The sequence below is a fragment of the Rhinoderma darwinii genome, chromosome 2 (assembly GCF_050947455.1).
Source record: "Rhinoderma darwinii isolate aRhiDar2 chromosome 2, aRhiDar2.hap1, whole genome shotgun sequence".
Lineage (NCBI taxonomy): Eukaryota > Metazoa > Chordata > Amphibia > Anura > Rhinodermatidae > Rhinoderma > Rhinoderma darwinii.
Genome location: NC_134688.1, coordinates 359,307,767 through 359,333,278, shown reverse-complemented (window position 1 = coordinate 359,333,278; position 25,512 = coordinate 359,307,767). Strand labels below are relative to the sequence as shown.

General features: G+C 41.4%; 1 protein-coding gene across 2 annotated transcripts; it reads left to right on the top strand.

The window, feature by feature from the left end:
- Positions 1-591: 591 nt before the first annotated feature.
- OLFML3 (olfactomedin like 3) lies at positions 592-25,005 on the top strand. 2 transcript variants are annotated; one of them, XM_075850726.1, is made up of 4 exons: positions 592-813; positions 17,976-18,255; positions 20,549-20,623; positions 22,963-25,005. In XM_075850726.1, exons 1-4 carry the CDS (start codon positions 706-708, stop codon positions 23,748-23,750), a joined length of 1,251 nt encoding a protein of 416 aa, XP_075706841.1. In that variant the 5' UTR covers positions 592-705; the 3' UTR covers positions 23,751-25,005. The 2 variants fall into 2 exon arrangements, with proteins under 2 accessions (XP_075706841.1, XP_075706842.1); XM_075850727.1 differs by lacking the exon at positions 20,549-20,623.
- Positions 25,006-25,512: the final 507 nt, after the last annotated feature.

Below are 25,512 nucleotides of genomic sequence, written 5' to 3'. Positions count from 1 at the left end.
AAGGAGTCTCCACCATATTCTCCCCTAGGAGTAAGAAAGCATGCAATGCTGCATGACACTTTTTTGTTTTCTCTCGGATTTGCACATGTAAAATTGAAATCACACAATATAAATCCTGAAAACAGTGTTTGAGGCCAAAAATTCTAACTATCTAATGTAGAATTCAGCAGTAAATCAAACCTAGCAAGAAGATATGCATCCTAAAAGGTGTCCATCAAGTTCAGCCAGGGAAGGTAAAGGAATATATATTAATAGAAATTAATGAAAAAAGTTGTGACCCTACTGTTTTATAGGGACGTTTCAATTGTATCTAATTTTAGACAATGTTTCAGAAAACTTAATTTATCTCAGTGCCTATTTTCTTACAATGGAAGTATATTTTTCATGCTACTTTAAATTCTTCCTTGCGTATAATGCACACATAGGGGAAAACATATCGTAAAGACCTTTTCAAAGACAATTTGGTAAAGAAGGGGTTGCTGAGAGTCTTTGGCAATTGTCTTGCATCTGGATGTAATTATGTGAGTAGAATAGAGCTGTGCTGTGTCAGAAATCCCTCCTACAAGGAAAAGTAGCCAGGCATTCCAAAGTTGTGAGCTGGAACCAGCGCAGAACACAACAGTGCCCAAAGTCTTTTCACAATCGGTAAGAAAAAGTCTGCTGGAATAAGAATCCTTTACAAATCAACCAACGAAGCAGCCAAAGATGGCTGGGATTGTGGCCTGCGTCCTTCTTTCTTTTGTCACTGTAGTTAACTCCCAAGTTCAGACATCATTTTTGGAGTACATGCAATCAAGGATGGGGGTTTTAGAGGTAAGATGAGGCCACCATTAAAATATTATTGTATGTTTTATGATGTATGTTTTATTATGGCTGTTATGACTTATATGAAGTTTTAATGAAGACATTAGCTGTTGTGTAGTAGAACAGAAGCTGGATATATCTCATAGAGTATACAAGACAGCAATTTCTAAACTTCTTTCATATAATTATTGAGTTTAGCCTTTGAAGATTTTTTGAATTAAGTATACTTTATGTGGTATAGAGCAGTGGTCTCCAAACTATAGTATGCCTTGATAGCCGCAGGCTGTCAGGGCATACTGGGAGTTGTAATTTTGCAAGAGCTGGAGAGTCACAAGTTGAAGACCATTGATGGAGAGATTAAGTGACATCTTGTAATATAAACAAAATAATGAAAATAAATTGTTACGTTTCTCTTGGTTATGTAAATGGTTAACTCGAAATATGGCAATTAATATGTTGAAATAAGAAAAATATTCTCCTAACACGTAAAACATATGGATCACACTTGAGGGCACTTCAGAACAACTGGCAAAGTACGTATATAAACTCAATAATGTCCCACTGTGAAAAGGCATCAAAAAAATTCTGAAAATGATGTCATCTATCTGCACTATAGATGGGAAAACTGGATATATTTTTTTTAATACATTTCTCAAGATAGGAAGTATAAGGACATCTGTTACGAGACATCAAGCCTTTCAAGGATGTACAGTAGAAGTTCTCCTAACAACATCACGTTACATTGTACACTCCTCTTCTGTACACACCTCTCTAAGTGATGTAAATCTCTACACATGCTTCTTCTATATACTGACAAACATGAGCCATGACGGATGTGTAAATCATCAACTTTTGCCAAACAATCCACTTATTCAACTTTTTTTGTTCTTCTGATAGGTAGGAAATTACCACAATATATGTGACCAACCTGTTCAAGCATGTTAATGCTATTTCTAAAGACATATGTCCATCAGCCAGGGGAAAGTAGAGGAATATATTAATAGAAATTAATGAAAAAAAATTGTGGCCCTAATGTAATATTTAGAATGTTTTTGTGTCCATAAATATTTCATTAAAGAAACTTTTTTTTGAACATTATTAATTGAAGTGAATAAAATAGTAACCTCTAAAGTAGGTGTCTAAAAAGGCATACCAAATCTAAACAATACATTTGCCCTCTTTGAACTTTTCCTGAGAACTTCAAATGTGTAGATGGGTGTCAGAATAAAGCTTTGATCTTGCATATGGGTAAACAATCAGAATCCGAAAAGGCTATGTGTTCCATCAAGACAACCATTGTAGACTATCAGTTTACTCCTTTAGAACCAAATATTGATTGTGTTGTCATCCTGCCAATAATGATCCTCTCCGGGTGTGGATTATCCGGTATGATGATCATATTAGTCAATGTGGCAGTAGGTATCAGTAGGTCATTGATCAGGAATAGATGTCATATGAATGATAGGGTGAATATGGTATTTCTGAGCCTATGGAATGGTTCTTTCATTAAACTTTGTATTTTTAGGCTTATCTTATTTAATGTTTAATACAGGGTGATTCATAAAGGATGGTGCAAAATTATAACCTCAGTATTAATAAGAGAGAAAACATAACACAAATTTATTAACATGAAAAGACACATTATCTATGCAAGTGTTACCTACACACTACAACTGTTCAAAGTGATTTCCATTGGTGACACATCAGATGTCTAGGCAGTAGTCCAGTTCTGTCCAGACGCGTGCCAGCATATCCTCGGATATGGACTCCACTATTTCTCTATTTCTGTGACGTGTTGTCTCAGGTTATTCAGATCCAGTGGCTGGGGGGCGGGGAGGGGGCGGCAGATACACTGAGTCCTTGATGTAGCTCCACTGAATGAAGTTGCAGCATGTTAGATCTGGTGATCGTGGAGGCCAGTGCAACATTGGTGAATCGTTGTTTCCGGCGCCGCCGATCCAACGCTCCAGTAGAGTTTCATTCAAGTATTGGGCAGCCCGGATTTTTCCAATGACATAAACACCCAGTGGTCTCGAATTGCTTCACCCAGTGTGAAATGCAGTTTCTATGCCGGGCACATTTTCCAAATTGATTCTGGAAGTTTTGCTGTACTGTCACAATAGACCCCGTTCTCACAAATTCCAACACGCAAAATGCTTTTTCTTGCTTTGATGTCGCCATCACACTATGTAAGCACATTTCAAATTTGGCTCTTGAAAATTAAAGCTGTGGTGTGATTGGTTGCTTTGGGCAACTAAGCCAGTTTTACTTTGATTTTCAGTCACTGGCCATTTACCACTGATATTACTTTACCATCCTTTTTGAATCACCCTGTATATTCTGCGAATTAATGGGACATATAAAGTACTGTAAACCACATATACAGCAGTAAGAATGGAGAAATGCATAAAGAAGTGAAATATTTGCTCAGTTTATGCATGTTGTGCATGTTATACTTTCAAACTCAGTTTGGTCATGGGTGGCTCCACAATGTTCCCCTAATGTAGACATGTCTGGGACTAAACTACTTAATCTTCACCACTTGTTTATTTAGCACATTACAGCACATTATAGGTTCATTATAGTCATCCAAGTTCCCCATAGTTAAAGAGGCTCTGTCACCAGATTTTGCAACCCCTATCTGCTATTGCAGCAGATCGGCGCTGCAATGTAGATTACAGTAACGTTTTTATTTTTAAAAAACGAGCATTTTTGGCCAAGTTATGACCATTTTTCTTGTTATGCAAATGAGGCTTGCAAAAGTCCAAGTGGGTGTGTTTAAAAGTAAAAGTCCAACTGGGCGTGTATTATGTGCGTACATCGGGGCGTTTTTAATACTTTTACTAGCTGGGCGCTCTGACGAGAAGTATAATCCACTTCTCTTCAGAACGTCCAGCTTCTGCCAGATCACGCTGTGACGTCACTCACAGGTCCTGCATCGTGTCAGACGAGCGAGGACACATCGGCACCAGAGGCTTCAGTTGATTCTGCAGCAGCATCGGCGTTAGCAGGTAAGTCGATGTAGCTACTTACCTGCAAACGCTGATGCTGCTGCAGAAGCTGGGCGTTCTGAAGAGAAGTGGATGATACTTCTCATCAGAACGCCCAGCTAGTAAAAGTATTAAAAACGCCCCGATGTACGCACATAATACACGCCCACTTGGACTTTTACTTTTAAACACACCCACTTGGACTTTTGCAAGCCTCATTTGCATAACTACAAAAATGGTCATAACTTGGCCAAAAATGCTCGTTTTTTAAAAATAAAAACGTTACTGTAATCTACATTGCAGCGCCTATCTGCTGCAATAGCAGATAGGGGCTGCAAAATCTGGTGACAGAGCCTCTTTAATCAAATTTGAGGATGTACAATTTGTTTTTATGATCCACTGTCTTTTTGTAGGCACTTCTTGTATCAACCGGTATTTAGATAGTAACATTTGTATATGACTCATAATTAGCCCTAATTTTTCGGACTATAAGACGCAGTTTTTAGCAAGAATAAATCTTGCTAAAAAGTCCCTGCGTCTTATAGTCCTCAGTCAAAGGCCCCGGCATCGCCGGGCGTCATGACCGCTTCATCACTTAACCCCTTCCCGACCCATGATGTGCCGGCACATCATGGAGCTGGAGGGGGGTGATCTATGGAGCGGGCTCACGCACTGAGCCTGCGCCATACACTGCAGGTGTCAGCTGTCTTTTACAGCGGACACGCTGCTATAATGGCCAGGAACAGCAATTTCGCAGTTCCTGGCAGTTTAAAGGGGTTGTGCCATAAAACACATGTATCCCCTATACACAGGATAGGAGATACATGTGTGATCCATAAGGAGAACGGGGACCGAAAGTTACCAAGAGCGCTGCATGAGAAGCTGTGACTTCCGCGTTCTGTGTCCGGCAGCTTCATGGAGATCAATGGGAGTCTTCTGCGCATGTGCGAGTGGCTCTCCATTGATCTCTATGGAGCTGCGGAACAGATAAGCCGGACACAGACCCCGGAAGTCCAGGCTTCTCATGTAGCGCTCTGGGTTACTGTCGCTCCCCTGTTCTCCTTATTGCTGGGGGTCCCAGCGGTCGGACCCCCAGCGATCTAACATGTAGCCCCTATTCTGTGGATAGGGGATACATGTGTTTTATGGCAAACCCCTTTAACTAGTTAAATGCCGCGGTCAATAGCGATCGTGGCATTTATAGGGGTTTTTCTATGAAGGACATTTATGACATATCCACAGGATATCCAAAGAAGTAGTAGGACAACAGCACACGTCTTCAAATCATCAAAGTGGTTTTATTGTCAAGACATCCACAAACGACAAGCAACGTTTCGACCCATCACTATGGGTCCAAACGTTGCTTGTCGTTTGTGGATGTCTTGACAATAAAACCACTTTGATGATTTGAAGACGTGTGCTGTTGTCCTACTACTTCTTTGGATATACATCGTGCTGGAGTGGGTTTGCCTGGCTTGACAGCGTGCACCGCACCATACTCGGGACTAGTGCTGCTTCAAAAATCTCCTTTTTTCTGATATCCACAGGATATGTCATAAATGTCAGATAGATGCAGGTCCCACCTCTGGGACCCGCACCTATCTCTAGAATGGGGCCCCCTAAACCCGGTTCCAGCTTTCTGTGCTCTCCCGGCCACTTGATTACATGTGGAGTTACTGAAACAGCATAACTCGCTGAGCTACGCTGTTTCCGTAACGCCCATAGAACTGAACAGTAGAACTGAACAGTAGTTACGGAAACAGCGTAGCTCGCATGCTTCTGTAACTGCCATTCACTACTATGGGAGTTAGGGAAACAGCATAGTTACGCTGTTTCAGTAACGCCACATGCAACCAAGTGGCTGCTGGTTCAAGTCCCCTAGGGGAACTAATAAAATGTGAAAAAAAAAAAATTTTGATACGTTTTTAGGAAATGTCGTCCCGCAACAAAATAAGCCCTCACACCGCTCAATCGATAAAAAAAATACAAAAAAAAGTTTTGGCTCTCAGAATGTGGTGCAACAGAATAAATTATTTTTTAACAAATAATTTTTGTCCTATTTTTTGTTGTCTAAAACCTGGGTACGTCTTATGGTCCGAAAAATACGGTATATGTTTTCGAAAAACTTTAACATGATGAATGCCCCATATAAGGTGGTAAAGTTATCCAATTTAAAATGCCATTTTGAGCATAAATTGGAAAAATCAGAGAACATCTTGTGGTTACGCATGAACGTTGAATAATTTAGAGCTGCACCATATATTCAGGGTAACTAGGGTATATTTTTAGGGACACCCAGTTTGTTTTCCTAATATTGCAGTGAATTATAGTGTGAATGTTATTTTGTATAATTCTCTTGGCTATCCTCCGAGTACTCTCGTTTCCTTCCACATGCCAAAAACATACTGATAGGTTGCCCTAGTGTGTATTTTTCTACTGACGCCAATTAGGGACAGGGACAGGGACTGACATGACTGATGAAAATATCTGCAGAATATTGTAGTGCTATGAAAGCAGCAGGAAATAAATAAGGTAAGGTACGGTAAGAATGTGAGACTTCTACTTATGTCACCGACATTGATGGTGGGTGTAGAAAAATATAGTAGCTTCAATTGTGTCTACCCAAATTGGAAAGCATGTTGCTATTATATGCATATACATACGATCAGCCATAACATTACAACCACTGACAGGTGAAGGCAATAACATTGATTTTCTTGTTACGATGGCACATGTCAAAGGGTAGAATATATTAGTCAGCAAGTGAGCAGCCAGTTCTTGAAGTTAATGTGTTGGAAGCAGGAAAAACGGGCAAGCTAAGGATCTGAGCGACTTTAACAAGGGCCAAATTATGATGGCTAGACAACTGGGTCAGATCATCTCCAAAATGGCAAGTCTTGAGGGGTGTTCCTTGTATGCAGTAGTTAGTGGTCCAAGGAAGGACAACCGATGACTGGGTCGTGGGTGCCCAACGCTCATTGATGGGTGTGGGGAGATAAGGTTAGTCTGTTTGGTTTATCCTACAGATGAGCTACTGTAGCACAAATTACTGAAAAAAATTAATGCTGGCCATGATAGAAGGGTCAAACCCACATACGTACACAAAGAAAGATAAAGCGCCCAACAGATATATAAATGATATCTTTATTATATATATTATCAAATAACAATTGTATCAAAAGCACAGTTAAAAATATATGAGAGCAAGGGGGACACAGAAAAAAAGACACCAGGACACAGAAAAATGTGAAGCACAAAAGGGTCTGATGATCCCTAAAAGGATCAACCTAGCACCCTAATGAGCATGCAACCAGTCTGTATTGCCAAGTCATTTTCTCCATAAGGAGAAAAAGTAGTATCCCAGCAAAAAATGGAATAAAATAAATAAATAAATAAAAAATATAAATATATATATAGATATATATATATATATATATATATATATATATATATATATATATATATATATATTATGTGTATAAGTACCATATATGCCCGGAGCTATACATAAGTCAAAAAATGTATATTAGAGATAAATGGTTAGAATTAAAACTAACAACATACCATGATGTGAGAGTCTTATGTAGTAGGAGGGGATGTACAAAAAGGCACGCCTTGACGCGCGTTTCGCCTATGGCTTCGTCAGGCGGCTATGATAGAAAGGTGTCAGAACACACAGTGCATCACAGCCTTATGCATTTGGGGCTGCATAGCTGCAGACCGATCAGAGTGTTCATGCTGACCCCTGTACCCGCCAAAAGTGTCTGGAATGGGTAGGTGAGCATCAGAACTGGACCAAGGAGCAATGGAAGAGAGTGGTCTGCTCTGATGATAGTATTTTCTTTTACATAATTTGGAGAGCCGGGTGTGTGTGTGTGTTGATTACCTGGAGCAGAGATGGCACCAGGATACACTATGAAAAGTAGGGAAGTCAACAGAGGCAGTATGATGCGCTGAGCCTCGTTTTGCTGTGAATCCTTGAGCCGTGGCATTCATGTGGTTGTTACTTTGACACATACCACCTACCTAAACATTGTTGCAAAGCATGTACACCCATTCATGGTAAGGGAATTCCATAATTTAAGTGGCCTACTTCAGCAGGATAATGCCTGTTTCCACACAGCAAAAAATTTTCAGGAATGGTTTGAGGAACATGACAAAGAGTTCAAGGTATTGACTTGCCAACCAAATTCCCCAGATCTCAATCCGACCTAGCATCTGTGGGATGTGCTGCAAAAAGTTTGATCCATGCAGGCCCTCACAACGTATAGGATCTGCTGCTAACATCATGGTACCAGGTACCACAGGATACCTTAAGAGGTCTTGTGGAGTTCATGCCTCGACAGGTTTTGGTGGCACAAGGGCAGGGCCGGCCTTATGATAGATGGCGCCCTGTGCAAAATGATCTTAAAATATTTTATCAAATATCCCTTTAAAAGTGGTCAGTGATTTTTGCTGCTGACAGGGCTCCTGGACAAATGTTAAGAGTCATTGGGGCAGATTTACTAACGTGTCTACGTCTCAATTTGTTGCATTTCATTTTAGAATGGAGGTTTGCACCTCTCCAGACACCTAAAAAAAAAAAGATCAGAAAAATAGGACGAGGCTTAAGCAAAAAGATTGTGGTTTAAAATGCACAAAATTGCGGCAAAATGTGCTAAAGATCTGGCTTAACATTCTGTCACACCTTAAGCCAAATCAAAGGTGGTATAAGGAGGAGAAAAGTATGTAGCAAGTCTAGCTACATGCGCCAAATTTATTATACAGTATTCACCACTTTGATCAATTGGGTGCATCTTCTGACTGCCTGGTCTAAGATTACACTGTCTGGAATTTACACGGCTTAGTAAATCTGCCCCATTATCTTTTTCTGTCTTCAAATGGTGCATATCAGGCTGCAGTGACTGGTATTTTTTAGTATAGTATCAGAAAGGGCCTGTTCACATCACCGTTGCCCTTCCGTTGAGGGGTTCCGTCAGAGGCTTCCGTCGGATTAACCCCTCAACGGAAAGGCAAACGAAAACCTAAGCTTCCATTTCCCTCACCATTGATATCAATGTTGACGGAAACCTAGCTAATGGTTTCCGTCTGTCACCGTTGTGACAGGGTTCCATTGTTCTTGACGGAACCAATAGCGCAGTCGACAGCGCTATTGATTTAGTCAAAACGACGGAACCCTGTCACAACAGTGACAAACGGAAACCATTAGCTAGGTTTGCGTCACCATTGAGTTCAATAGTGAGGGAAACGGAAGCTAAGGTTTCCGTTTGCTTTCCGCTGAGGGGTTAACCCGACGGAAACCTCCCACGAAAACCCTCAATGGAACACAGACAGTGATGTGAACACAGCCTAAAAAAGGATACTGTGTTAAATTTTTCTCTTCCTGATACACTTTTTACAGCCTTATAACACCTCCTTGTTAAAGCTCTCTCAGGGCAGCATAAAGTAGTTACAGACACGATGATTTCAGATGTCTGTCACTTATATGTTAATGTGCAATAGTTTCTGAGAATTGACATCTTATATTTGCAGCACGCAGCCAGCGCTGGATGCCTGGAGTAAAATGATATTCATGATATTCCCCTGCCCTCCAGCCATTGATTTACAGATTTCGCCCTATTACTCAGCATAGGGAGCAATGTGTCAATCAGCTGCGGGGGAGCTTGACTATCATGAATAACATTGGACTCATCGGCTGCCGTGCTGGCCATGAGCCGCAAATATAATATATGTTATCAGAAACTACTTTACTGTAGCAAATATTTAACAGACCGCTGAAATTACCATGCATCTCGCTACATTATACTGCCCTCAGACAAGAAGGTGAGAGATCCTCTTTAACCACTTTCCGCGAAATGATGTGCCAGGTACGTCATAGTGCGGGGGGTGAAGTATGGAGCAGGCTGATGCGCAGAGCCTGCTCCATACGCTCTGGGTGTCAGCTGTGTATTACAGCTGGCACCCTAGACTAACGGCCAGTAACAGCGATTAAATGCTGCGGTCAATAGTGACCAAGGGATTTAAGCCGTTAGAACGAGGGGGGCAACTCCCTCTGGTAGCCTATTGGCCTCCCCAGCGATGCTATCATGGGGTGCCGATGGTTGTCATGACTGCCTTCGGGCCAAATGAAGGCCCCTAGGGTTGTCTTCTGTGTTCCTCTGCTAAGCCCTACCTCCGCCAGTGCTTAACAGAAGCCTGTAGAAATGACAATATACTGCAATACATTAGTATTGCAGTGTATTGTATCAGCGTTCTGATGATCGCTGGTTCAAGACTAGAGGACTAATAAAAGTGTAAAAAATTATTAACTAAAGATCTCAGTAGTATTTTTTTAATTAAAAAAAAACAAATATTAAAGTTAAAAAAAGTTCAAGTAATGTCAGAAAAAAAAAGGTAATATAAGTGGTATAAAGTCCGAACTATTACAATATAATGTTATTTAATCTGCTTGGTGAACGCTGTAAAAAACATTTTTTTTAAAAAAACTTCTAAATTGCTTTTTTTTGGTAATCTTAGCTGCCCCAAAAAGATGGAATTAAAAAGTGATCAAAAGTCGGATGTACCCCAAAATAGTACCAATGAAAACTACAGCCCACCAGCAAAAAATAAGCCCTCACACTGCTCAATCGACGGAAAAATAAGAAAGTTATGGCTCTCAAAATTGTTTTTTATTTACAAAAGTGGTAAAACATGAAAAAAACATAGACATTTGGTATCGATGTAATCGTATCGACCCATATAATAAAGTGAACATGGCGTTTTTATCATACAATGAATGCCGTAAAAAATTTTTAAAAAAAAGTCGCAATCATTGTTTTTTGCCCATTGACCTCACAAATAATTTTTTTTTCAGTTTCCCAGTACATTATATGGTGCAATAAATGGTGCCATGAAAAACTACTTGTCCCACAAAAAACAAGCCCTCATATGGCTATGTTGATGAAAAAATAAAAAAGTTATGGCTTTTGGAAAGCGGGGAGGAAAAAATGAAAATTAAAAAATTTTAATTGGCTGCTGCGGGAGTAACTAAAATGGTGATAGGGCTCTATATGTAACATTGGGTTACAGAGGTCTGACTTCCTATATCACTGAGTTACTATGGACTAAACTCTGTCACAAGGGACTAAACTCTGTAAATACAGATAGTCACTAGGGAGTATGAACTTTATGTACAATTCGATATACATACCCATTTGTAAAGAAACTGTTATTGCTGGGCTCCTGTAGCAAGACAAAAAATTTATGAAATACATATAACACAGGACATATTGCAGATAGTTCATGTTCATTAACATATTAAGGCCCTGTTCACATGATGTACGTGTAGCATGTAAGTGGAGATAGCTTTACAAAAAAAACCATGCCTGCATGGCATCCATCACAGGCCTCAGACATATAAATTGGGAGCTTTTCCTGACTTGTACCTCCGATGGTTCTATAGAGGAAGGAACGCATCTGCATCTGATGACTCCTGCGGTTGATAGACTGTGCTGGCGCTGCTTGGTGGAGACCGATGGCGCTGCTCGGGGTTGAATGGGGATAAATAGACATCCCAACACATCCAAAAAACAATGCACCTGTCTAAGATTCACCATTGTGCAGCTTTACCTGTCACATCCTGACAGTAAAGAGGGATGATAGGGTCAGTCTGCCAGATAGCTGCATGGTCTAAGGTCAAGTGTTTCTTCATTCTGAACAACAGGAGCTCCGTCAGGGGAGGACAAGTGGGGACAAGAGGAGAAATAAGGCAAGTGGGCCAGAGGCCACAGCTTCCCTACCTTCCCCTTATGCAGCTGCCAGGGCACCAGCGGGCACCTTTATCACCAACACAGCATAAGCTCCAGTGTTGCTATAGAGCGGGGAAGCGGCTATATGGGTAGTGTATCCCACTGTATGCCTATACAGTGGGATACGTTACAGCCTTCCATCGGCTGTTTAAGTATGGGGAGGGAGAGTATGGAGCGGTCTCACCGGGGAGTATGGCGCGGGTTCAACTTAGATGTGATCGTTATTAGTTGGATCTTGTGTGTCAGAGACAAGCAAGACCAGCTTTTAGCCGAGCTGTTAGTCCAGCTGACCTGGTGGAATCGGATTTGATGGCAAGATACAGCTTTTATGTATACAGGATACATAGAAGTTGTATTTTTTATTTTATTTTTTTAAATGCATAATGCTAATTGAAAAGTTGCTTAAAATCACCTAAAACATTGTTTTGTTTTTCTTTTTTTTTTAAATAATTGAGTTCAGAGGTGTACATAGCCTTTAATCTTCCTTTTTTAAGTAAAATCCATGTACATTATGAGCACTTTTGTTAAGAGTTACTAATGCTACACTGCAATGTGTGACCTTTCTTTCCCCTTTCTTGCCCTCTAATTATTTTCAAAGAGCAAATATGTGTGTGCAGCCACATCAAAGACTAGCATGTTCATCATAAACATAAACTTCTCCAAAAGCAAATGTCCACACAGCAGTAGTCCAGCTTCAGAGAGCGACATCATACAAGTGAGATTTCCGAGAGACTCTGTAATTACGAACTCTCTAGTTTTATATTTCATTTCTTGAAGCAAAGAACTGGAAAAAGCAAGTATAGAAGATAATGATAGTTGTATATAGGTTGACATTAACTAAGTCAACAGACTTACCTTCAAAGCAGGCAACGTGAGTATGCGACTCTAAGGTTGGGTTCACACACCGCCGTATTTGTGGCCGAAATTCTGTGAAAAAGTGGTTTAACAAACCTTATTCACACACAGCATATAACATTAGCGCAAATTCTACGCATGTTGTGGATTTTTAATCCTGCAGCATGACCTATCTGTTGCAGAAATGCAGCAGATATTCATGGCGGACTTGATTCATTGCTATGCAAAGAGTGAAATCTATGACTGTATCCAAAATTTGACACAAAATCTGCATGTAACACATACAAATTTTATTGCGGATTTTCAGGCCTGTACTATAGCATAATTTTTACGCTGTGTGTGTGAACACAGTCTAAGGGGTTAATCTATTTCCACTCACTCAATCCTGCACTCACTTTCCACTCTTTAAAATTGAGCATAAATCACAGTCCAATGCAGTCCACACACTTCAGATACAGAACTTACTGCCACCACCCAACACTCATACACAGATCGACCAAAGGCCTCCTTCACACCGAGTTTTAGTCTGACGTTTTTAACTACATGAAAAAGCGCATCTAAAATAGCCAGCATTTTTTAAATGTAACATTTATTTTTTATGGCACTTTTACATGCCATTTTGGTGGCGGTTTTACTTAGTTAAATTTTATTCCTGCATTTTTTAAGTCCTATAGAGAAACCTATCGGAAAAGCGCAAGAAAAAAAGCGCCATACCTGGAACATGCTGAATTGCAAAAAAAAAAAAAAGGCCTCTGACTACAAAAAAATGCCACAAACCAAAACGCTGTGTTTGTAGGATTTTTAAAATTTACCATAGACTTTAAAATGACATATGGCTGTAGCAATTTTAGGTGAAAAAAAAACCACTGTGAAAAACACCACCGAAAACGTGAGTTAAGGCCTGTTCACATCAGCGTTAGTTTTCCGTTGAGGGGTTCCATCGGAGGTTTCCGTCTAGGAACCCCACAACGGAAAGTCAAACGGAAACCACAATGGTGATGCAAACAGAAGCTAAAGTTTCCGTTTCACTTTCCATTGAGGGGTTCCACGGAAACCTCGGACGGAACCCCTCAACGGAAAGCCAACGCTGATGTGAACAGGCCTTAACTCACGTTTTCGGTGGTGTTTTTCACAAGTCTATGGTAAATTTTAAAAAGCCTACATACACAGCATTTTGGTTTGTGGCGTTTTTTTAGTCAGAGGCTTTTTTTTTTTGTAATTCAGCATGTGAACGCTGATGTGAATCGGCCGTAAACTGTGTGTGAATTCAGCAAAACATACATTTCACACTCTTAGGCCACGTTCAGACGTGGCGGAATTGCTGTTGAATTCCGCTGCGAACAGTCCGCAGTGGAATTCTGCAGCAGCCGTTTTTTACATTTGTTTCTATACATTTTTAGGAAACTTAGTTCAGACGTTGCAGAAAATAAATGTGCGGAAATTAGGCTGCGGTGCAGAATTTTCCCTCCGCAGCATGCTCATTACATTGCGGAGAAGCAGCTGAATTTCACTGCGGATTTCAGCCTTTCCAATGCAAAAACTGAAATCTGTGACAAGTCCGCTGTCTTTTCTGCAACGTCTGAATTACCTGTCAAATATGCAAATGTTGGTGAAGATTCGTTGCGTAATTGCCCCGAATCTGCACCAGCATTTGCAGCCGAAAAATTCTGCCATGTCTGAACGTGGCCTTAGGTTATGCTCATTAAAAGGGCAGATACGCTGCGTAAAGGTACACAGCGTATTCTCCCTATTGCCCGCAGAAAATTCCAGGCGAAAAACCGCACCAAATTGTGGTGCTGTTTTTTTGTCCAGAATGTCCGCTGCGGAAATCTTGGCATGAAAAAAAATAGATGGATATACTTACAATGTCGATGCATCCCTCCGACGTCCTGCAGCCCTGGGATGACATTTCATCCCATGTGACCGCTGCAGTCTGTGATTGGCATTTTGAGGTATATGCAACTCTTTTATTACTTTAAAATTACATTTATTTGAAGGAGCTAAGATGATAAAAAAAAACTGCAATTCTGGCGTGTTTTTTTTTTGCTTTTACGGTGTTCAACATGCGGTATTTAATAATGTTGTATTGTAATAATTTGGACTTTTGTGAACGCAGTGATACCAATTATGCTTGTTTTTCTTTTACATCACTTTAGGGGGAAATAGGAATAGGGAGATTTTTTAAAAACTTTTAATACTGTCTCTTTTTTTTCCTATATTAGATTTTTTTTTCCTATATTAGTAAAAGCAGCTAGTACCAGGGGCGGACATACCGCATGTGCAGCCGGTGCAGCTGCACAAGGGCCCCGCGTGGGAAGGGGGCCCGTTCAGTGGCGTAACTACCACAGTAGCAGCCGTAGCAGCTGCTACGGGGCCCGCGGCATGGGGGGGCCCGTGTCGCCCTGGCAGGCACATTACATTTTATGTACCAGGCCTGGCGGCACGGGCCCCCTCATGCCTAGTAGCATCACAACACTAGGCATGAGGGGAGGGAGGGGGCGGGGGCCCGGTGATAGCCGCCACACTGCACTACCAATCGGGAGGGAGGGGGCGGGTGCCCGGGCCCGGTGATAGCCGCTACACTGCACTGCCAATCTGGCACAGATGAATAGGACAGGACGGCGATGCTGGTGGTAGGAGGAGCGCTCAGGCAGGGGAGAGGACAGGGGGCGGTGCGACGTAAGACTTCGGGCGGCTGGACAGTACAGTCAGGACTGCCGGAGAACTCATAGGATGAGCGGAGGACAGACACAGGACGAGTGGAGGACGTGCAGACTGCAGAGGACAGGTAGATGAAGTTAAAAAGTTCATGTCAGAAGGGAGAAGTTTTTATGTAGAAAAATCTGCCTCATAATTCCTTCCGGAATTTTGAGGCATATTTTGACCTGCCGGTAGAACACTTCCCGCGTTTTTCATTGCGTTTTTTTGTGGCGTTTTTCGGCCATCGGGCCGTGGGCAGGGAAACGCAGCAAAAAACGCATTTTCTGCCTGCCATTGTTGTCAATGGGAAGTCAGAGACAGAAACGCCCGAAGAAAGGGCATTGCGCTTCTTTTTCCCGCATGCGGTTTTTACTGCTCGCAGGAAAAATTTCATGGATTTCAATGGGAGGCACTTTCTGACGTTTTTCGCGAAAAAAACCTCAGTGTGAACTCCCCCTAACACAGGGGCGTAACTACTGCTATAGCAGCCGTAGCGGCTGCTACGGGGCCGCGGCATGAGGGGGCCCGCGTCACCTGCCGGCACGGGCCCCCACCTTGGCCGGAATCTCCGCTAGCTGCCGCTATGGCTGCTACAGCGCGATGCCACGGAACACTACGGCAGAGCAGGGAGTATCTCCCCGCTCTGCCATTAAACATAAGACATGTATCCCCTATCCACAGGATAGGGGATACGTGTGTGATCGCTGGCATTGATAGGGAGAACGGGGGACCGAAAGTCCCCTGAAGTTCTCCATCACAAACCTCGGACTTCCGGGGTCTGTGTCGGCAGCTCCGTAGAAATGAATGGAGCGCCGGTCACACTTGAGCTGCGCAGACACCGGAAGTCAGAGGTGAGTGATGGAGAACTTCGGGGGACTTTCGGTCCCCCGCTCTCCCTATCAATGCCAGCGATCACACATGTATCCCCTATCCTGTGGATAGGGGATACATGTCTTTTGTCTTTTCACACTGTAGGTCGCATTTTTTTGAGTGATTGGGGGTGTATGGCGTTCCCTACAGGGGGGGGGCTGTATAGCGTTCCCTACAGGGGGGGGCTGTAAGGCGTTCCCTACAGGGGGGGCTGTATAGCGTTCCCTACAGGGGGGGCTGTATAGCGTTCCCTACAGGGGGGTCTGTATGGCGTTCCCTAAAGGGGGGTCTGTATGGCGTTCCCTACAGGGGGGGGCTGTATGACTTTCCCTACAGACCCCCCCTGTAGGGAACGCCATACAGAACCCCTGTAGATAACGCCATACAGACCCCACTGTAGATAACGCCATAAAGTCCCCCCTGTAGATAACACCATACAGCCCCCTGTAGATAACGCCATACAGCCCCCCTGTAGATAACGCCATACAGCCCCCTCTGTAGATAGCGCCATACAGTCCCCCCTGTAGATAGCGCCATACAGTCCCCCCTGTAGATAGCGCCATACAGTCCCCCCTGTAGATAGCGCCATACAGTCCCCCCTGTAGATAGCGCCATACAGTCCCCCCTGTAGATAGCGCCATACAGACCCCCCTGTAGATAGCGCCATACAGACCCCTCTGTAGATAGCGCCATACAGTCCCCCCTGTAGATAACGCCATACAGCCCCCTCTGTTGATAGCGCCATACAGTCCCCCCTGTAGATAACGCCATACAGCCCCCTCTGTAGATATCTTGAGATTCAGTCCTGCTTGATAGGTAACAGTGCAGTAAGCTAAGCATGATAAGATCATCTAAATTATTGCATCTCAGTTGCATGAGTGCTTTGTGTTATATTCAATGATTCAATTTAACCTAAGTCTCTAAATGTGGGCAAAGAAAATAAAAAAACTATACTCACCTCCTCCCTCGCCTCCGTTCACCCGCCGCAGCCCCCATCCTCCTGTCTCGGTCTGTGTTACAAGTGTACAAGGCTGCACTGGTGACGCGCTGCCGATGGCACGTGACCGCTGCTGCCAATAACTCCTCATTGGTGTGCTGCTGAGGACAGTAGTTCCACAGCAAATCGCTGTTGAGGGCATTGATTGGCTGCAGCGGTCATGTGCCATCGACCGCGCGTCACCACAGCAGCTTTGTAAACACAGAAAGGGATAGGGGCTGCGGAGGGGGAACGGAGGCGCCGGAGGAGGTGAGTATAGGTTTTTCATTTTCTTTGCCCACATTTAGGGACTTAGTTTAGATAAGAATTTAACCCGGAAAAAAATGTGTTACTTGTGTTCTAAACTGGTAATAAAATGTACAATATAAATCTTCCTTCATAATTTTTATTAGTAAGGTTTATTTTTATATGCATATATATGTTTAGGTAACTTTGTCGGTATTGGGGGGGGGGGCGGGGGGGCCCTGGCACATTATCTGCACAGGGGCCTTTTGCAGTCTGTGTCCGCCACTGGCTAGTACAATACACTGGCAGGCCGTAATAGGAGGACAAAGATGGCAGACTTGGGGGCCTTCATTAGGGCCACAAGTCTAAATTAGCACCTCCATGTACCTAACAATTGTTACTAATATGAGGCACATTGGGTTAATGTAAGGCACACAGGGTAACTAATGTGAGGAACATAAATTGGGTTACTTACTATTAGGGCACATTCATACGTAACAGAACATTTCCGCTGCAGATTTTGCCTCAAATTTGCGGCAATTACGCAATATATCTGCAGCAAAGTTTGCATATTTGACAGTTAGTCCAAACATGGCGGATTTCACAGTGGACTTGCCGCAGATTTCAGCTTTGCATTGCAAAGGCTAAAATCCGCAAGAAATGAAACATGTTGTTACCAGTTACATACGGTTGTATTTCCTTTTTACACCTATATATAGCTCTAACTAATATTTTGTATGGCCGTAGGACAGAATTGCGCAATGGCATGATCACAGCAGTCGCTACAGCTCAGAACTCCGTGACTTCAAGAACCAGGTCCTGAAGATGCTGGAGAACATAGAGAAGGAGCGAGATACAGTAAGGAATGAAGTGGAAAACACAAATGTACGGGTCGACCGGCTAGAAAGAGAGGTGGACTACCTGGAGACTCAGAACCCAGCACCTCCATGTGTGGACGTAGATGAAAAACTGACTGAGCTTCATCTCCAGAAAAAGAAGAAGAAAGAAAAATATGAAAAGTTAACAGGTAGAGTTTCCCTTGTAGATTTTCGGTGATAACACTTGCATATATTTTCTTCAAACACATTTTTGAACATAGATATATAATGTGTCCACCCAAACACAACCCATACCCTTGGCCAAAGTAAATATGGTAGATAAGGTAGGTTAGAAAAAATAGATGGAATGTCCATTTACACTTATCAAAATTTAGAGATACAGTTTCAGCTATTTTGAAAGTTTGTTAATAACCTCCAAGATTTATAGAATTATTTTTACTTTCCGAAATTATAAAGAACGTTTTGTTATTTTTTTAATTTTTTTATTATGAAACATTCCCACTTACTAAAGTTCCATCTATTGTAGTAGAATAATCTTTATGGATCCTTTTTTTGGCAATTAGTCTAGTTGTCTAAAAGATCATTTTGGCTTTAGGATTTCTGGAGGCTTTTGGTATTCATTCTAAATATAACTTATCCATTTTTAGGTATCCTAAGGATATATTCACATGCGGCAGATTTAATGCAGAAATTTCTGTGATCTAAATAGAGCTTGCCACCAAACAACTCCATTCAATGAATGGAACAGATTTTCAGTTGCAGAATTTCCTACAACAAATCTAACGCGTGTGAATTCCCCCTTAATGGTGTAAGGGTGCAGTCAGAAGCCACAAATTTCTGTGACTGAAAATCAGTTCCATTCTTCTGAATCGAACTAAGGGTATGTGCACACGTAGTGACCAAAAACGTCTGAAAATACGGAGCTGTTTTCAAGGGAAAACAGCCCCTGATTTTCAGAAGTTTTTTGAGCAACTCGCGTTTTTCGCAGCGTTTTTCGCTGCGTTTTCGCTGCGTTTTTTACGTCCGCTTTTGGAGCTGTTTTCATTGGAGTCTATGAGAAAACGGCTCCAAAAACGTCCAAAGAAGTGTCCTGCACTTCTTTGACGAGGCTGTCAAACGACGACGGGTAAATTACAGGTCATCTGCACAGTACGTCGGCAAACCCATTCAAAGGAATGGGCAGATGTTTGCCGACGTATTGTAGCCTTATTTTCAGACGTAAAACGAGGCATAATACGCCTCGTTTACGTCTGAAAATAGGTCGTGTGAACCCAGCCTTATAGTAATCCATACACCTGCTACAGAAACAATCCCATTCAGATGAATGGAACTGATTTTCATATATACCCCGAGTACGTGTGCAAAGCCTATAGCAGAGGTATACAACCTTGTTGTATGATGTGAACAACTTCCAAATACGACAGACGGTGTGGAGTCAGACTCCATGTTAAACGAGAAAAAGCCTATTAAAGATATGACCAATAGATGTGACTTTCACTCTAGTGCTAACTGCCGGTGATATCGTTTTTACCCTAGTACCCTTGATACCACTGGTGTACAATAGTATATTCAGCTGCCAACAGTTGGGAAGCCACATGCACGGGGCATGAGAATCACTGTTTGGAGAAAACTGGCCATAGTGTCATGTTGGAAGATGCTACAGGTATAACATTTTAAGAAAACTTTTAGTTAAAATGTTGCCTTGGTCTACAATCTTTTGAGCAAAAACAAGCTTGAATATCTTCTAGGGTTAGGCAACGTACCAAAGACATGACTTGAAGCTTCTGGGCCCCAATGTAAAATCTGGAAGAGGTACTCCCACCTACCATTTATAATACTGGTGTCTTCTTATATGGAAGAGAGGCCTCAGGCACCAGGTCCGAAAGTTTGACTGCTTCCCCTGCACCACTTATAGCTACGCCAGTGCAAGGAACTGTCCCAGTTAATGGAGGCTGCCATGTAGTAAAAGCTTAGGTTTCCTTTATTTTTATTATTGCCATAAAAAGGATGTTTTTATTTCTCAAACCACATTGAAATATAAAGTGTGCTTCCCAGCGGGAAACCTAATGCAATCCGAAATTCAGCGTCTTGTAGAGACTGGGCCTCAGACTGGACTATATTCAATCTATATTCTAGGCAGTGCATATAAATCCCTAATGGTCATAGTTATATCTATTGTTTTTGCTTTATTACGTAGAGTGAATGCCATCATGTAGTTATGCCAAAGAATTGATAGTGGAAGTTCCATTAAAAAAATATTTGGAAGTTAGAACAAAGGCATGTTTCCTGCATATCTCAGCACCATATTTAGAGCCAAGACAACTTTAGACTACCAAGTCAACAAGTACAATAAAGTAATACGGTTGGGTATATCATCTATCTATTCAAGAGCACTCTTACATATATTAATATTTGGAAATTACTGCATATTTACTGTAAATTCACAGGGGTTAGTGGAACCTACCTCTCATGTTATAATAGGTTGTCCCAAGGCCGAGATTGATGAAAATGTGGAACCAGATGTGCTGCTGAGTGCTCCTATCAACCGGAAGTCATGTAAGTAGGTTCCATTAACCCCATTTTACTTTTTTGTAAAAATGCCTTTTTTTTATTATCTTCAAAGCAAAATTGACCTCACATTTCAGAAGAAATAGCGTGATTTCAACGTTTTTCTGTTTCGTGAAAATTAAGTGTAAATACTGTAGAATACAATTTTATACATTTTATATTGAAATGTCTGTAAATATTTGTATACATATCACATTATGATGTGAAAAGCTGGCGATAATAGAAATATGTGGCACATAGGCGCTGTTCATCTTTTCCTGTAGAGTCTGTTAACCACTTAGTGCTTCTGCTTTCTTTAAAAAATAAGTTCTGTTGCAGCTAAGATATGTATTATAATGAATAATATACCTTGTACTATAAATTATAAAGAATGTTAATAATATTAACACCACAGAAGTCCTTGACCTGTATAAATGCATCTAGACTGCGGCCTTCTGCTTCTTCCTCACAATTTTCATGATCACTGTTTGTTGCCAGTGAATAAGAAAGAACATGGTTTCTTACTTTTAGAGCCTGAAAACCCTGGAATGCCGGCTGTTTAGCTCACAGAGGATTGAAATTACTGTGTACAATTAGATCAACCTCACCCATGTACAGGACTAGGCCTTTAAGGCTGCATTTTTAGCATGAGAGAGACGTATTTCTTGAAAAATCGCTGCATTTTTTTGTGCGGTTTTGCAATAAAACCTAATCAAAATTGCAACGTGTGAACACAGCCTAAGGGTATGTTCACACGGCCTATTTACGGACGTAATTCGGGCGTTTTTGCCCCGAATTACGTCTGAAAATAGCGCCTCAATAGCGCTGACAAACATCTGCCCATTGAAAGCAATGGGCAGACGTTTGTCTGTTCACACGAGGCGTGTATTTACGCGCCGCTGTCAAATGACGGCGCGTAAATAGACGCCCGCGTCAAAGAAGTGACCTGTCACTTCTTTGGCCGTAATTGGAGCCGTTATTCATTGACTCCAATGAATAGCAGCGCTAATTACGGCCGTAATGGACGCGGCGTTCAAGCGCCTGCACATGCCGGTACGGCTGAAATTACGGGGATGTTTTCAGGCTGAAACATCCCCGTAATTTCAGCCGTAACGGACGCCCTCGTGTGAACATACCCTAAGGGCCAGTTCACACGGAGTCTTTTGACACGTTTTTTGACGCAGAAACCTCGTCAGAAAATGCTCCAAAAAACGGCCGAAAATGCCTCCCATTGATTTCAATGGGAGCCGGAGGCGTTTTTTTCCCGCGAGCCTGTTTTTGCGAAGGGACATGCCCTATCTTCCGGCGTTTATGCCTCTGATCTCCCATTGACATCAATGGGAGGCAGAGAGAGCATATTTTGTTGCATTTTATGCGCACGGCGATCAATGGCCGCGAGCAAAAAACGCAGCGAAAATCGGAGTGCAAGCAGAGGAAAATCTGCCTTAAAATTCCAATCGGAATTTTTAGGCCGATTTTCCCCCTGCAAAAAACTCTGTGTGAACCCAGCCTTAGGTTATTCTAACTTATGGATGTAAACAACAATGTTCCTATTAACTGACAGCATTCGGAGATCTTGAAAATCTTGAGGAATTGATTACAAGCTCCCATAACTTTTTATTATAAAATGGTTAAGATTTATTTACATAAGACAGGAAAATCACTTTAAAGTGAGTCTGTCTTCACCCCCCCCCCTCCCCACTGCTACAATCACTAGATAGGTGTAGAACGGACAAGTTTACCCATACCTATGTTGGCAAAGATACTGCAACCCCCTCCAGGAAAAACAGTTTTTAATCCTCACTTGTCCTATACATATGAATGGGAAGTCTCTGGCTTCTCCGCTGTAACCCCTCCCCTATGCTCTTGAGTGACAGCTCCAGCGGTCTCCTGCGTCATAACATGTTATCCGCTAGAGTTGTCACTCAAGAGCAGAGGGAAGCGGTTGGTGAGGGCTTACAGCGGAGAAGCCAGGTGCTTCACATTCATTTAACATATGGCACTGAGGATTAAAAGTTAATTTCCCCAGTGTGTCTTGCAGCATGATCGCCGGCATAGATATGATTAAACTTGTTTAGATCCCTGAGATGTACATATTTGCAAAAATTATTTTTATTGTTCCAATGTATCTAAAAAAAGCAACACTGCTTCTTCTCTTGATTAAGAAATCCTACGATTTGTGTAAAAAAAACAAAAAAACAACAAACTCCTATGCAGATCTATGTGTCTCCATGGTTACAGACTACAAATAAATCCTGTAGTTACTGTATTCAATCTTTTGGAATGCGTTGCCTTTACTTTTATAAATCAAGATGGTTTTATGTCCCATAACTTCCTTAATTATGTAGATTGCAGTGACACCATTTCTCAAGTGACTGCCATGAAAATACTGAAGCGCTTTGGGAGCACTGCTGGCCTTTGGACAAAGGATCCAGTTGAAAATTCAGAAAAAGTCTATGTCTTTGATGGAGCTGGCAACGATACTGTGTTTGTGTTCTCACGTATGAAGGAATTTACTCTTTCGTCTTTAACACGCAAAGTGCCTCGAATCAAACTTCCTTATCCATGGATTGGTACTGGACATATTGTTTATGGAGGTAATTTGTATTACATACGACAAGATGAACAATTTCAGGTTATAAAATTTAACTTAACTACCAAAACAGTAGTTGACAGTGCTGTTCTGCCCATTGAAGATCAAGTACCAGTATATGGACTGTCCAAATTCAACTACATAGACATAGCAGCAGATGAAGAAGGTCTTTGGGTCATCTATGCCACCAGGGAGAATGAAAAGAACATCTGCTTAGCCAAACTAGATCCAGGCAACCTCGGCATTGAACAGATGTGGGATACTCCATGCCCAATAGAAAATGCAGAAAGTGCTTTTGTGGTGTGTGGTACCCTGTATGTAGTATATAACACCAAGCTTCCAAGTCGCTCTCGCATTCAGTGTGTCTTTGATGTCAGTGGAACCATATCCAGTGAACATGTCCCAATTGTTTACTTTCCTAAACGGTATGGATCTCATTCCAGCATGAAATACAACCCCAAAGAAAAGCAGATCTATGCTTGGGATGATGGATATCAGATCTTATATAAACTCAGCATGAAACCTAAGGAAGAACTGTATTAGAGCCAATGGTGATCTTATTATTTTATGTATCCATTGTCATTTTAAAGGATTCTAACATGTCATATAACTTGGGTCATACACATAATACTCGACACATGGCATTAGGACACCTTATTGAAGTAATGTTGACTTTTCAGTGATGTCTCTTTTGTGTTTTCCTGTTCACTTATTTTAACAGCATCATTTCTATTCATACCTGCTGAATTTAAATAATTTGTTACCTAGAAATGTGACCCTTTCACCTATCCCAGTGTAATAAGAGTACAGTTTAATAAAAAATAAAAAAATGGATTTATTGTACATTATAATCATTGCTCTATGCAGTCTTTCGATATTTTCTGCCTGAATGATGGGATCCAGTCTAACTGCAGTATCCTATCTGTATAATGTCCTAAATAATAATAATAATAATATTAATAATAATAATAATAGTAATAGCCTATGATTAATATAAGTACAATCCACTAGTCATAATTGCTTAGAGAGCACAATGAAGCTTTAATTTAGAACACTTTAAAATTGCATGGAAAGACATGTATGACTACAGTTAATATGTAAGTATTTCAACTACTAGGCAAGGATATATACTCCAAAAGGAGTGTGAGAGCATATTTAAAGAGAATGTCCACCATTTATTTTTAATCTAAAAAGGTTTGAAATTCTGCACTTATTAATATTTTAATATGCTGTTATTGAGATTGAAACCTTGTTTTTCTAATGCAGAGTTCTGAATGCCTCTGCATAGAAACATTCTGGCTTTCTGCAGCCACCACTAGATCGAGCTTTGGAGCTTATGGCATACTGTATACACGGTGTATTGTGGTGTATCGCGCCATTGAAAATTATTCTAATAATAAAATAAAACAATTACGATATTCCAAATACCCCCTACATTAAAGTGGACTCTAAATAAAGAAATTCCCTGTCCAGAATGCTTTAGTGTGGATTGCCAGACTATGTATATAATTACATAAGCGTACAGACCTACCCACACATTATATTAAACTCACCCATTATGTATAGGCCTATATGCGCACATTCAATATCCTAAATGTGCTCAGCCCATTTATTTAGGCTGCGCACATGAGAAGGGTGGAGGACAGTGCGGAGTGCGCAGTAAGCCGTAACAACTCTCCCGGCTAATGCACAGATACGGTGCCAGGAGCAAGCTCAGTGCATATATACAGCACCAGAACAAAGCTCAGTACATATATACAGCACCAGAACAAAGCTCAGTACATATATACAGCACCAAATCCAAGCTCAGTAAATACAGTGAAGGAAATAAGTATTTGATCCCTTGCTGATTTTGTAAGTTTGCCCACTGTCAAAGACATGAACAGTCTAGAATTTTTAGGCTAGGTTAATTTTACCAGTGAGAGATAGATTATATAAAAAAAAAAAAAAAGAAAATCACATTGTCAAAATTATATAGATTTATTTGCATTGTGCACAGAGAAATAAGTATTTGATCCCTTTGGCAAACAAGACTAAATACTTGGTGGCAAAACCCTTGTTGGCAAGCACAGCAGTCAGACGTTTTTTGTAGTTGATGATGAGGTTTGCACACATGTTAGATGGAATTTTGGCCCACTCCTCTTTGCAGATCATCTGTAAATCATTAAGATTTCGAGGCTGTCGCTTGGCAACTCGGATCTTCAGCTCCCTCCATAAATTTTCGATGGGATTAAGGTCTGGAGACTGGCTAGGCCACTCCATGACCTTAATGTGCTTCTTTTTGAGACACTCCTTTGTTGCCTTG

Excerpts from the sequence above, each read along its gene's own strand:
- OLFML3 (XM_075850726.1), top strand. The coding sequence starts at position 706 with ATGGCTGGGATTGTGGCCTGCGTCCTTCTTTCTTTTGTCACTGTAGTT. Across the intron at positions 18,256-20,548 it reads AAAATATGAAAAGTTAACAG|GTTGTCCCAAGGCCGAGATT; the intron begins GTAGAGTTTCCC and ends ATGTTATAATAG. Across the intron at positions 20,624-22,962 it reads TCCTATCAACCGGAAGTCAT|ATTGCAGTGACACCATTTCT; the intron begins GTAAGTAGGTTC and ends TTAATTATGTAG.